Genomic DNA, 14,148 nt, shown 5'->3' with positions numbered 1-14,148 from the left:
AACTCTCCCCTGGGAATCATCCCAAAATCTCCCAGGGATCATCCCAAATTCTCTCAGGAATCATCCCAAACACTCTCCTGGGAATCACCCCAAAATCTCCCAGAGATCCTCCCAAGTTCTCTCAGGAACTGGGGCATCAAACTGTGGGATTTAGGGATCTGTTCCCAGATCCTTTCCCAAGCATTCCCTGGCCCAGGTCAGCCGTTCCAGGGACCCTCTCCCACCCCAAACAGGGACCCTTTAGGATGATGAATTTTAGGGCACATCTGTGGGATTTGGGGCATCGATCTGCAGGATTTGGGGGTCAATCTGTGGGATCTGGGGGTCAGTCTGTGGGATCTGGGGACCTGTTCCCAGCTTCTTTTCTAAGCATTCCCTTTCCCAATTGAGCTCTTCCTGGGGCCCTCTCCCACCCCAAACACCCTCAGAACAACAAATTTTAGAACACCTAAACAAACACCCACAAACCTTGGGAAACCCACTGAGATGATGGATCCTGAGACACCCTTTTGGGATTTTCTGGGACCCTCTCCCACCCCAACAAAGAACCCTTAGAACGATGAATTTTTGAACGCACCTAAACCAACACCCACAAACTTTGGGAAACCCATCCAGATAACACATCCTGGGCTCCTCCCTTTAGGATCCCACCCCAAAACCCAATCCCCACGCCATGCCCAGCCCATGCCCACCTGGAAGACATTGCTCTTGTGCCCGCTGTCAACTGCAGCACTGGCTGGTGCCACAGCCAGTCCTTTGGGATCCCACCCCAAAACCCCACCCAAACTGCCCCCATGTCCCTTCACTCCACGGACACCTTTCCCAGCAATTCCCTGGCCCAGGTGACATTTTCCTGGGATCCTCTCCCACCCCAAAGAGGGATCCTTTAGGATGATAAATTTTAGGGCACATCTGTGGGATCTGGGGCATCAATCTGCAGGATTTGGGGGTCAATCTGTGGCATCTGGGGATCTGTTCCCAGATCCTTTCCCAAGCATCCTCTTGCCCAGGTGACATTTTCCTGGGACCCTCTCCTACCCCAACCTGACAAATTTTATGATACATCCATGAACTTCAGGAAACCCATCCAGCCAACAAACCCTGTTTGGGATCCCACCCCAAAACCCCACCATGAGCACCTGGAAGACGTTGCTCTTGTGCCCGCTGTCGAACTGCAGCACGGGCTGGTGCCACAGCCAGTCCTTTGGGATTCCACCCCAAAACACCATCCCACCCCAAAACCCCACCCCAGCCCATGCCCACCCCAAAACCCCACCATGCCCACCTGGAAGACGTTGCTCTTGTGCACGCTGTCGAACTACAGCACGGGCCAGTGACACAGCCAGTCCTTTGGGATTCCACCCCAAAACCCCACCCCAGCCCATGCCCACCCCAAAACCTCACCCTACACCATCCCCACACCATGCCCACCTGGAAGACGTTGCTCTTGTGCCCGCTGTCGAACTGCAGCACGGGCCGGCGCCTCAGCCAGTCCCACACCAGCACCTTGAGGTCGTCGCTGCCGCTGGCCAGGCGGGTGCCCCTCTGGTTGAAGTGCAGCGTGTTCACGCAGCCCGTGTGCCCCTCCAGGCCGTGCTGCAGCCGGAATTTCTGCACAAAGAGCCGGGCGCCGCAGGCCTGCGCCACGAAACGCGAGCAGCCGCCCAGCTGGCGCTGCCGCAGCGCCGGGATCGCCCGCCAGCGCGGCCGCGGCAGGGCCCACGTCTCCGAGGCCACCTGGGACACAGGGGTGTGTTAATTAATCAATTCTTGATTACACAGGATCACCTTCCATAGTAAAGTGGAAAAACTTCCTCAGTTTTTAGAGAAAACCAAAGTTAATGTAGGGTCACCCAAGATGGCGGCCACAGCAGCACCCATGTCTCTGAGGCCACCTGGGGACACGGGGATGCATTAATTAATTTATTCATCTGTTAAAGGGGTTAGCTGTTGGTGATAAGGCAGTTTTATCTGTTTCTGCCATAATAAACTGGGAAAACTTTCTCAGTTTTTAGAGTAAACCAAAGTTAATGTAGGGTCACCCAAGATGGCTGCCACACTCTCGCCCACAGCTCCGAGGCCACCTGGGGACACAGAGGTGCATTAATTAATCTATTCCTCTGTTAAAGGGGTGAGCTGCTGGTGATTAGGCAGTTTTATGTTTCTTCCATAATAAAGTGGGAAAACTTTCTCAGTTTTTAGAGAAAACCAAAGTTATTGTAGGGTCACCCAAGATGGCGGCCGCGGCAGTGCCCATGTCTCCGAGGCCACCTGGGACATAGGGGTGTGCATTAATTAATCAGTTCATTGATTATATAGGATCATTTTCCATAATAAAGTGTAAGAACTTGCTCAGTTTTTAGAGAAAACCAAAGTTATTGTAGGGTCACCCAAGATGGCGGCCACAGCAGCACCCATGTCTCTGAGGCCACCTGGGGACACGGGGGTGCATTAATTAATTTATTCATCTGTTAAAGGGGTTAGCTGTTGGTGATAAGGCAGTTTTATCTGCTTCTTCCATAAAAAAGTGGGAAAACTTTCTCAGTTTTTAGGGAAAACCAAAGTTACTGTAGGGTCACCCAAGATGGTGGCCACAGTAACGCCCATGTGTCCAAGGCCATCTGGGGGGACACAGGTGTTCATTAATTAATCTATTCCTCTGTTAAAGGGGTGAGCTGCTGGTGATTAGGCAGTTTTATGTTTCTTCCATAATAAAGTGGGAAAACTTTCTCAGTTTTTAGAGAAAACCAAAGTTAATGTAGGGTCACTCAAGATGGCGGCCACAGCAGCACCCATGTCTCTGAGGCCACCTGGGGACACGGGGGTGCATTAATTAATTTATTCATCTGTTAAAGGGGTTAGCTGTTGGTGATAAGGCAGTTTTATCTGCTTCTTCCATAAAAAAGTGGGAAAACTTTCTCAGTTTTTAGGGAAAACCAAAGTTATTGTAGGGTCACCCATGTTTAGGGTCACTGTAGGGTCACTCCAATGCTATTGTAGGGTGACCTTCCACAATCAAGTGTGAAAACTTTCTCAGTTTTATGGAGAAAACCAGCAGCCACCCAGTTTTACATCTCCTGCGTCTCACCATTTGTCGCTACTGATGATAGAATAAAAGCTTTTAAACCCTTGGTTAAAATCTCTTTTAAAACCCCATTTAAAACCTCTTTTAAAACCTTTTTAAAGCCTCTTTGCCCCCCAGAGCCCCTCAGTAAGTGCCAGAAGCAGCAGCCACCCAATTTTACATCTCGTGTCTCACTATTCCTCGCTACTGATAATAGAATAAAATCCTCTAAAACCTCACCTAAAACCTCAATAAAAACCTCATTAAAAACCTCATTAAAAACCTCTTTTAAACCTCTTTGCTCCCCAGCCCCCTTTAAGTGCCAGAAGCAGCAGCCACCCGATTTTACATCTCATGTCTCACTATTCCTCACTACTGATAATAAAATCCTCTAAAACCTCACCTAAAACCTCAACAAAAACCTCATTTTAAACCTCTTTTAAACCTTTTTCACCCGTTTCCCCCCAGCCTCTGTGTAAGTACCAGAAGCAGCAGCCACCCGATTTTACATCTCATGTCTCACTATTCCTCGCTACTGATAATAGAATAAAATCCTCTAAAACCTCAGTTAAAACCTCAGTTAAAACCTCTCTTAAAACCTCATTTTAAACCTCTTTTAAACCTTTTTCACCCCTGTTTCCCCCCAGCCTCTGTGTAAGTACCAGAAGCAGCAGCCACCCGATTTTACATCTCGTGTCTCACTATTCCTCGCTACTGATAATAGAATAAAATCCTCTAAAACCTCACTTAAAACCTCAATAAAAACCTCAACAAAAACCTCATTAAAAACCTCATTAAACACCTCTTTTAAACCTCTTTTAAACCTCTTTTAAACCTCTTTGCCCCCCAGCCCCCTGTAAGTGCCAGAAGCAGCAGCCACCCAGTCCTCCAGCGCCTGCTCCTCGTCGGACGAGTCGCGCTCGTGGGGCGGCCGCTTGCGGGGGGCCCTGCGCCGGGCACGGGGCTCTTCCTCCTCCTCCTCCTCCTCGTCCTCGTCGTGCCGGGGCTCCTCGGGGATGGAGTAGTGGCCGGTGTCGTCCATGCTGTCGCTGTCCTTGTCCCCGGAGCTGTCGCTGTCGCTGGCGCGGCCCCGCGCGGCCCCGGCGTCGTCGCCCGTCAGGCTCAGGCTCAGGTCGGACGCCTCCACCTCGATCCCCGAGGACGTCTCGCGGCCCTCCTCGGCTGACATGTCCTCAGGGCTGCTGGACAGGCTGCCTGGGGACAGGGGACACGGGGACACTGTCACCAGGGTCACCAGTGTCATCATACTGCCTGGGAACAGGGAACATCGCAGTGACACCATGGGGACAGCACGGCCCTCCTCAGCTGACATGTCCTCAGGGCTGCTGGACAGGCTGCCTGGGGACAGGGGACATGGGGACACTGTCACCAGTGTCACCTGTGTCACCACACTGACATCGCAGTGACACCAAGGGGACAACACACTGACACTGGCCCTCCTCGGCTGACATATACTCAGGGCTGCTGGACAGGCTGCCTGGGGATAGGGGGACAGCACAGTGACACCATGGGGACAGCACAGTGACACTGACTCTCCTTGGCTGACATGTCCTCAGGGCTGCTGGACAGGCTGCCTGGGGACAGGGGACACGGGGACACTGTCACCAGTGTCACCTGTGTCACCACACTGCCTGGGAAAAGGGAACATCGCAGTGACACCATGGGGACAACACACTGACACTGGCTCTCCTCGGCTGACATGTCCTCGGGGCTGCTGGACAGGCTGCCTGGGGACAGGGACACGGGGACACTGTCACCAGGGTCACCAGTGTCATCATACTGCCTGGGAAAAGGGAACATCGCAGTGACACCAGTGTCACATTGACATGAGGACATGGGGGTATCACAGTGACACCGGCCCTCCTCGGCTGACGTGTCCTCACGGCTGCTGGACAGGCTGCCAGGGGACAGGGGGACACCAGGGAGTCACCATGGGGACAGCACAGTGCCACCTGTGTCACACTGCCATGGGGACATGGGGACATTGCAGTGACACCGGCCCTCCTCAGCTGATGTGTCCTCAGGGCTGCTGGACAGGCTGCCTGGGGACATGGGGACAGTGTGGTGGCACCGTGGCTGGCACCTGCACTGACACCCTGGCACCATCCTGTCGCCACCACAGTCACTTTGTCACCATCACTGTCACCACCACAGTCACTTTGCCACCATTGTTGCCACCCTGGCACCCTCACTGTCACCTCTGCTGCCACCCTCGCTGTCACCATCGCTGCCAGCGCATCTCCATCACTGTCACCCTGCCACCCCTGCTGTCCCCTGGCTGTCACTGTCACCCTGCCAGCTCCACTGCCACCCCAGCTGTCCCCAAGCTGTCCCCTCACCGTTGACAATGTCCGTCCTGCCGTCCATGCCGCCGCCCTTGTCCGACGTCACCGCCTCCCACGGGAATCCCTGTGGGGACACGGGGACAGGGGACATTGGGGACATGAGAGGACGTGGGGACAGGGGACATTGGGGACATGAGAGGACACGGGGACAGGGGACACTGGGGACACGAGAGGACGTGGGGACGGGGGGACACAGGGACAGGGGGACATTGGGGATATGGGGACAGAGAGGGACATGGGGACATTGGGGACAGGGGGACACAGGGACATGAGGAAGCCAGGACAAGAGGGACACAGAGATATGGGGGACAGGGGGACACGATGACACAGGGACAGGGGGACATGGGGACATTGGGGACATGAGAGGACGTGGGGACAGAGGGACACAGGGACAGGGGGACATTGGGGATATGGGGACAGAGGAATATGGGAAGAGAGGGACATGGGGACACCGGGGACATTGGGGACAGGGGGACACAGGGACATGGGGAAGCCAGGACAAGAGGGGCACGGAGATATGGGGGACAGGGGGACACGATGACACAGGGACAGGGGGACATGGGGACACCATGACACAGAGCTGGAGTGGCCGTGCCACGGCCACCACGGGATGTCCCCATGTCCCCAACCCACCCCAGCAAAGCAGGCACTCCCCAAATCCCAATTTTCCATGGGAAAACCACCTGGAATGCTGCAGGACACCCAAACCCTGGCTGGGCTGTTCCCAAAATCCCAATTTTCCATGGAAAATCCAGTTGGGAATGCTGCAGGACACCCAAACCCTCCTCAGCATCCCAGGAAAATCCAATCCCAAGGGATTTGGGATTCTAAAGATCCATCTTTAAACACATTCCCACACAAAAAATCCCATTTTTCCATGGAAAAACCACCTTGGAATGCTGCAGGACACCCAAACCCTGGCTGGGCTGTCCCCAAAATCCCAATTTTCCATGGAAAAACCAGTTGGGAATGCTGCAGGACACCCAAACCCTCCTCGGCATCCCAGGAAAATCCAATCCTGAGGGATTTGGGATTCTAAAGATCCATCTTTAAACACATTCCCACACAAAAAATCCCAATTTTCCACGGAAAATCCAGTTGGGAATGCTGCAGGACACCCAAACCCTCCTCAGCATCCCAGGAAAATCCAATCCCAAGGGATTTGGGATTCTAAAGATCCATCTTTAAACACATTCCCACACAAAAAATCCCATTTTTCCATGGAAAAACCACCTTGGAATGCTGCAGGACACCCAAACCCTCCTCAGCATCCCAGGAAAAAATCCAATCCTGAGGATTTGGGATTCTACAGATCCATCTTTAAACACATTCCCACACAAAAAATCCCAATTTTCCATGGAAAATCCAGTTGGGAATGCTGCAGGACACCCAAACCCTCCTCAGCATCCCAGGAAAATCCAATCCCGAGGGATTTGGGATTCTAAAGATCCATCTTTAAACACATTCCCACACAAAAAATCCCATTTTTCCACGGAAAATCCACCTTGGAATGCTGCAGGACACCCAAACCCTCCTCAGCATCCCAGGAAAAAATCCAATCCTGAGGATTTGGGATTCTACAGATCCATCTTTAAACACATTCCCACACAAAAAATCCCAATTTTCCATGGAAAATCCAGTTGGGAATGCTGCAGGACACCCAAACCCTCCTCAGCATCCCAGGAAAATCCAATCCCAAGGGATTTGGGATTCTAAAGATCCATCTTTAAACACATTCCCACACAAAAAATCCCATTTTTCCACGGAAAATCCACCTTGGAATGCTGCAGGACACCCAAACCCTCCTCAGCATCCCAGGAAAAAATCCAATCCTGAGGATTTGGGATTCTACAGATCCATCTTTAAACACATTCCCACACAAAAAATCCCAATTTTCCATGGAAAATCCAGTTGGGAATGCTGCAGGACACCCAAACCCTCCTCGGCATCCCAGGAAAATCCAATCCTGAGGGATTTGGGATTCTAAAGATCCATCTTTAAACACATTCCCACACAAAATTCCCTCTGGAATCTCTCCAGGAGAGCAGTGCCAGTCCCCCAGCCCTCCAAAAATCCCCCATTTCCGTGGAGCAGAGCCCTGGAATTCCATGGAATTCCCTGGAAATTCTGCTGGAATCCCACAGAATTCCCTGGAATCCCAAACAACCCCAAAGGCCAGCACTGGAATTCCCCCTCCCCCCCTCAAACCTCTCCATTTTTGCCTCCAAAAATCCCAATCCCGGGAATTTTTTGCTCCATTCCCAGGTGAGGGATCAGGAAGGAGCTCCCAAATCCACTCCTGACCCTGAGGGGGGGGGGGTGGGAAATGTGGGAATTGCAGGGAATGTTCCAGAAATCCTGGGATTCCTGAGGCTGCATCTGGACAGGCTCAGGCTGACGTTGCTGCTCCCAAAAATATCCCAAAAAAAAAACATCCCAGGGCATTCCAGAGCCTCTGGAGAGGGATCTGCCCTGCCCAGCCTCCTGCTGGCCCCAAACTGGGAGAAACTGGGAGAAAAAATGGGATAAAGTGGGAGAAAAACTTGGAGAAAAACTGGGGGGGCCCCAAATCCTCAGGGATAAAGCCCCAAAATCCTCCTAAATGGATCCCCCAAATCTCTTGGGATGGAACCACAAATCCTCTGGGATGGAGATCCCAAATCCCTTGGGGTAGAATCCTGAAACCTTTAGGATGAAATCCCCAAATCCTTCAGGATCGAGCCCCCAAATCCTACAGGAATGGAGCCCAAATCATTTGGGATGGATCCCACAAATCCTCTGGGATGGAGACCCCAAATCCTTTAGGATGAAATCCCTACATCCTATGGGGTGGATCCCCCAAATCCTTTAGGATGAAATCCCCAAATCCCTCAGGAATGGAACCCCAAGTCCACTGGGATGGAGCCCCCAAATCCTTTGGGATGAATCCCCCAAATCCTTTAGGTTGCATCCCCCAAACCCCTCAGGATGGAGCCCCCAAATAGTTTGGGATGGAGCCCTCAATCCTTTAGGATAAAATCCCCCAAATCCTCTGGGATGAAAACCCCAAATCCTCTGGGACGGAGCCCCCAAATTCCTTGGGATGGAGCCCCCAAATCCTCTGGGGTGGATCCCCCAAATCCTCCTAAATGGATCCCCCAAATCCCTTGGAATAAAATCCCCAAATCCTTTAGGATGAAATCCCCAAATCCCTTGGGATGGAGCCCCCAAATCCCTCAGGTGGAGCCCCCAAATCCTCAGGAATTAAATTCCCAAATCCTTCGGGATGAAATCCCCAAATCTCTCAAGAATGGAACCCCAAATTCTCTGGGGTGGAGCCCCCAAATCCTTTAGGATGAAATCCCCAAATCCTCTGGGGTGGAGCCCCCAAATCCCTCAGGTGGAGACCCCAAATCCTCAGGAATGAAATTCCCAAATCCTTCGGGATGAAATCCCCAAATCTCTCAAGAATGGAAAACCCCAAATCCTCTGGGGTAGAACCCCCAGTCCCTTGGTATGGAACCCCAAATCCTCAGCAATGAAATTCCCAAAACCTTTAAGATGAAATCCCCAAATCTCTCAAGAATGGAACCCCAAATTCTCTGGGGTGGACCCCCCAAATCCTTTAGGATTAAATCCCCCAATCCCTCAGGATGGAGCCCCCAAATCCCTCAGGAATGAAATTCCCAAATCCTTTGGGATGAAATCCCCAAATCTCTCAAGAATGGAAAACCCCAAATTCTCTGGGGTGGAGCCCCCAAATCCTTTAGGATTAAATCCCCCAATCCCTCAGGATGGAGCCCCCAAATCCTTTAGGATGAAATCCCCAAATCCCTTGGGATGGAGCCCCCAAATCCCTCAGGTGGAGCCCCCAAATCCTCAGGAATGAAATTCCCAAATCCTTTGGGATGAAATCCCCAAATCTCTCAAGAATGGAAAACCCCAAATCCTCTGGGGTAGAACCCCCAGTCCCTTGGTATGGAACCCCAAATCCTCAGCAATGAAATTCCCAAAACCTTTAAGATGAAATCCCCAAATCTCTCAAGAATGGAACCCCAAATTCTCTGGGGTGGACCCCCCAAATCCTTTAGGATGAAATCCCCAAATCCCTCAGGATGGAGCCCCCAAATCCTCAGGAATGAAATTCCCAAAACCTTTAAGATGAAATCCCCAAATCTCTCAAGAATGGAACCCCAAATTCTCTGGGGTGGAGCCCCCAAATCCTTTAGGATGAAATCCCCAAATCTTCTGGGATGGATCCCCCAAATCCCTCAGGAGGGTGCCCCTAAATCCCACGGGAATGGAACCCCAAATCCATTGGGATGGAGCCCCCAAATCCTTTAGGATGAAATCCCCAAATCCTTTGGGATGGAGCCCCCAAATCCCTCAGGATGGAGCCCCCAAATCCTCAGGAATGAAATTCCCAAATCCTTCGGGATGAAATCCCCAAATCCCTCAGGATGGAGCCCCCAAATCCTTTAGGATGAAATCCCCAAATCTCTCAAGAATGGAACCCCAAATTCTCTGAGGTGGAGCCTCCAAATCCTTTAGGATGAAATCCCCAAATCTCTCAAGAATGGAACCCCAAATTCTCTGGGGTGGAGCCCCCAAATCCTTTAGGATGAAATCCCCAAATCCTCTGGGGTGGAGCCCCCAAATCCCTCAGGTGGAGCCCCCAAATCCTCAGGAATGAAATTCCCAAATCCTTCGGGATGAAATCCCCAAATCTCTCAAGAATGGAAAACCCCAAATCCTCTGGGGTAGAACCCCCAGTCCCTTGGTATGGAACCCCAAATCCTCAGCAATGAAATTCCCAAAACCTTTAAGATGAAATCCCCAAATCTCTCAAGAATGGAACCCCAAATTCTCTGGGGTGGACCCCCCAAATCCTTTAGGATTAAATCCCCCAAATCCCTCAGGTGGAGACCCCAAATCCTCAGGAATGAAATCCCCAAATCCCTCAGGATGGAGCCCCCAAATCCCTCAGGATGGAGCCCCCAAATCCTTTAGAATGAAATCCCCAAATCCCTCGGCATGGATGCTCAGGAACATTCTCAGGAGTTTCCCAAATCCTGGAGAAACCCCAAAAATTCCCCCAAAACCCCAAAAATCCCAAAACCCTGCGGGAGCCGGACGCACTCACCTGGGCCAGGTGCCGGGGACAGCGGGGCTGGAGCTGGGGGAGCGTGGGGTCAAAGGTCAGGGACCCCCAATTTTGGGGACCCCCCCCATCCCTGGGGACCCCCCAATTCCTGGGGAACCCCCTCAGATTTCTGGGATCCCCCCAAATTCCTGAAAAAACCCAAATTTTGGGGACCTTCCCAATCTTTGGCGACCCCTCTGATCCTTGGGAATTCCCAAATTTTGGGGATCCCCCCCCCCTCGATGTCTGGAGACCCCAAATTTTGAGGGAACCCCCACTCCTCAATCCCAAAAATATTCCCTCCATCCCTGAGAACCCCAAATTTTTAGGGTCTCCCCAATCCCTGGGAACCCCAAAATTTCAGGGATTTCCCCCAAAACCTCCAGGACCTTTCCCAAATTTTCTCCTCTCAATCTCAGGGGACCCCAACAAAACCTCTGGGACCCCCTCAAAAAATATTCGGAGACTCCTCCCAAAATCTTGGGGGTCACCCCAAAAATTCCCAGACCCCAAAAATCTCAGGGGATCCCCAAAGTCTCAGGGACTCCCCCAAAAAGCCTCAAGGGCCCCCCAAAAAAGTCAAGGATCCCCTTAAGGGGCCCTTTAAAGTCTCAGGGACCCCCCCAAAACCTCCAAGGAACCCCCCAGGACACCCCAAAAAAACAAAGTACCCTTCTAAGGGATCCCCCAAAGGCGCAGGGACGCCCCAAAATCTGAAAGGATCCCCCAAAAATCTCAGGGGCTCCCCCAAACCCACAAGGAATCCCCTAAGGGACCCCCCCAGAGGCCCCAAGGGTGACTCAGGACCCCCCAAAATCCCCCCAAAATCTCCAAGGATCCCCCAGGATACCCCAAAATAACCAAGGACCCCTCTAAGGGATCCCCCAAAGGCCCAGGGACCCCCCAAAACCCTCAAGGATCCCACAAAACCTCCAAGGAATCCCCCAGAATCCCCCTCAAAACCCCCAAGGAGACCCAAAAACCCCAAGGACTCCCCTAAGGCGCCCCCAAAACCCCCAAAATCCCCCCAAAACCTCCAAGGGACACCCCAGGACACCCCAAAAAACCCCCAAAATCCCCTCAAAACCCTCTCGGAGCCCCAAAAAACCCCAAGGACTCCCCTAAGGGACCCCCCCAGAGGCCTCAAGGGCCCCCTCAGGACCCCCCAAACCCCCTCAGGGCTCCCCCAGGACCCCCCAAACCCCCTCAGGGCTCCCTCAGAGCCTCCCCCATCCCCTCCCCGAACTCTCGGTGTCCCCCCCGAGGCCGCCCCGCCCCTCCCGCGATCCCGCCCCGGAGCCGGGACAGGCCCGAACCCGCGGGGGCCGCGGCCGCAGCGGGCCCGGCGGAGGCCGCGCACCGACCCGAGCGTCCCGGAGGCTCCCGGCGGGTCCCGGACGGTGCCGGGGGGCGCGGCCGGGCTCAGTGGCGGCCGCCGCGGGTCCCCCCGGCCGCTCCAGAGCCGGCCCCGGGACCGGGCCCCGCCGCCGCCATCTTTAACGCGCCGCCCCCGCCGCCGCCTCGCTTGGCGGTACCGGGCGACGCTTTTGCGGCACCGCGGGCGCCGCTTTACGGCAGCGGCCGTTGCGCGATGGCGGCGGGAGCGGCGCCCCCCTCACGGCGGGCGTTGCCATGGGAACGGCGCCCCCCCCTCACACACCAACCCCGTTATTGAGGGGCGCTGTGGGGTTATGGGGTCATTATAGGGTCACCAATGGGTTATGGGGTCAGTATAGGGTCACCTGCAGTGTTATTGTAGGGTCACCCCTGTTTAGGGTCACCCTGGGGTCCCCAATAGTGTTACAATGGGTTATAGGGTCATTATAGGGTCACCAATGGGTTATGGGGTCGGTATAGGGTCACCTGCAGTGTTATTGTAGGGTCATGCCTGTTTAGGGTCACCCTGGGGTCCCCAATAGTGTTACAATGGGTTATAGGGTCACTATAGGGTCACCGATGGGTTATGGGGTCAGTATAGGGTCACCAATGGGTTATGGGGTCAGTATAGGGTCACCTGCAGTGTTGTTGTAGGGTCATGCCTGTTTAGGGTCACTCTAGGGTCCCCAAGAGTGTTACAATGGGTTATGGGGTCATTATAGGGTCACCAGGGGGGTTATGGGGTCATTAGTGGGTCATCCCAATGTCATTGTAGGGTCACCTCTCTTTAGGGTCACTGTATGGTGGCCAATGGCGTTATGGGGTCATTATAGCGTCATCAGTGGGGTTATAGGGTCAGCCTGTAGTATAGGGTCACTGCAGGGTCACCTGTGTTATTGCAGGGTCACCAATGGGGTTCTAGGGGCACTACAGGGTCACCTGCAGTGTTATTGTAGGGTCACCCCTGTTTAGGGTCACCCTAGGGTGCCCAATAGTGTTACAATGGGTTATAGGGTCACTATAGGGTCACCAATGGGTTATGGGGTCATTATAGGGTCACCAATGGGTTAGGGGGTCAGTATAGGGTCACCTGCAGTGTTATTGTAGGGTCACCCCTGTTTAGGGTCACTCTAGGGTCCCCAAGAGTGTTACAATGGGTTATAGGGTCACTATAGGGTCACCAATGGGTTATGGGGTCATTATAGGGTCACCAATGGGTTATGGGGTCATTATAGGGTCACCAATGGGTTATGGGGTCGGTATAGGGTCACCTGCAGTGTTATTGTAGGGTCACCCCTGTTTAGGGTCACCCTGGGGTCCCCAATAGTGTTACAATGGGTTATAGGGTCACTATAGGGTCACCGATGGGTTATGGGGTCAGTATAGGGTCACCAATGGGTTATGGGGTCAGTATAGGGTCACCTGCAGTGTTGTTGTAGGGTCATGCCTGTTTAGGGTCACTCTAGGGTCCCCAAGAGTGTTACAATGGGTTATGGGGTCATTATAGGGTCACCAGGGGGGTTATGGGGTCATTAGTGGGTCATCCCAATGTCATTGTAGGGTCACCTCTCTTTAGGGTCACTGTATGGTGGCCAATGGCGTTATGGGGTCATTATAGCGTCATCAGTGGGGTTATAGGGTCAGCCTGTAGTATAGGGTCACTGCAGGGTCACCTGTGTTATTGCAGGGTCACCAATGGGGTTCTAGGGGCACTACAGGGTCACCTGCAGTGTTATTGTAGGGTCACCCCTGTTTAGGGTCACTCTAGGGTCCCCAATAGTGTTACAATGGGTTATAGGGTCATTATAGGGTCACCAATGGGTTATGGGGTCAGTATAGGGTCACCAGATGGGTTATGGGGTCATTATAGGGTCACCAGATGGGTTATGGGGTCAGTATAGGGTCACCAATGGGTTATGGGGTCGGTATAGGGTCACCTGCAGTGTTATTGTAGGGTCACCCCTGTTTAGGGTCACCCTGGGGTCCCCAATAGTGTTACAATGGGTTATAGGGTCATTATAGGGTCACCAATGGGTTATGGGGTCATTATAGGGTCACCAATGGGTTAGGGGGTCAGTATAGGGTCACCTGCAGTGTTATTGTAGGGTCACGCCTGTTTAGGGTCACCCTGGGGTCCCCAAGAGTGTTACAATGGGTTATAGGGTCATTATAGGGTCACCAGGGGGGTTATGGGGTCATTAGTGGGTCATCCCAATGTC

The 14,148-nt window shown here is 53.1% G+C and overlaps 1 protein-coding gene across 3 annotated transcripts in view; it reads right to left on the bottom strand.

Annotated features, from left to right (window-relative positions):
- The window catches only part of DCAF8 (DDB1 and CUL4 associated factor 8), a 33,530-nt gene extending 21,461 nt beyond the window's left edge, over nucleotides 1-12,069 (bottom strand). Inside the window, exons 1-5 of one of the 3 annotated variants that reach the window (XM_058821581.1) lie at nucleotides 11,917-12,069; nucleotides 10,553-10,585; nucleotides 5,425-5,494; nucleotides 3,945-4,279; nucleotides 1,432-1,737 (exon numbers count right to left, since the gene is read on the bottom strand). In XM_058821581.1, coding sequence (XP_058677564.1) covers nucleotides 1,432-1,737; nucleotides 3,945-4,279; nucleotides 5,425-5,452 — 669 coding nt within the window. In that variant the 5' untranslated portion in view covers nucleotides 5,453-5,494; nucleotides 10,553-10,585; nucleotides 11,917-12,069. Of the gene's footprint in view, nucleotides 1-1,431; nucleotides 1,738-3,944; nucleotides 4,280-5,424; nucleotides 5,495-10,552; nucleotides 10,586-11,912 lie in introns of those variants that run through there. The other 2 variants (XM_058821582.1, XM_058821583.1) reach the window with 2 other exon arrangements.
- Nucleotides 12,070-14,148: the final 2,079 nt, after the last annotated feature.

This window comes from Ammospiza caudacuta, chromosome 30 (assembly GCF_027887145.1).
Source record: "Ammospiza caudacuta isolate bAmmCau1 chromosome 30, bAmmCau1.pri, whole genome shotgun sequence".
NCBI lineage: Eukaryota > Metazoa > Chordata > Aves > Passeriformes > Passerellidae > Ammospiza > Ammospiza caudacuta.
This window is presented reverse-complemented; position numbering and strand designations above follow the sequence as displayed.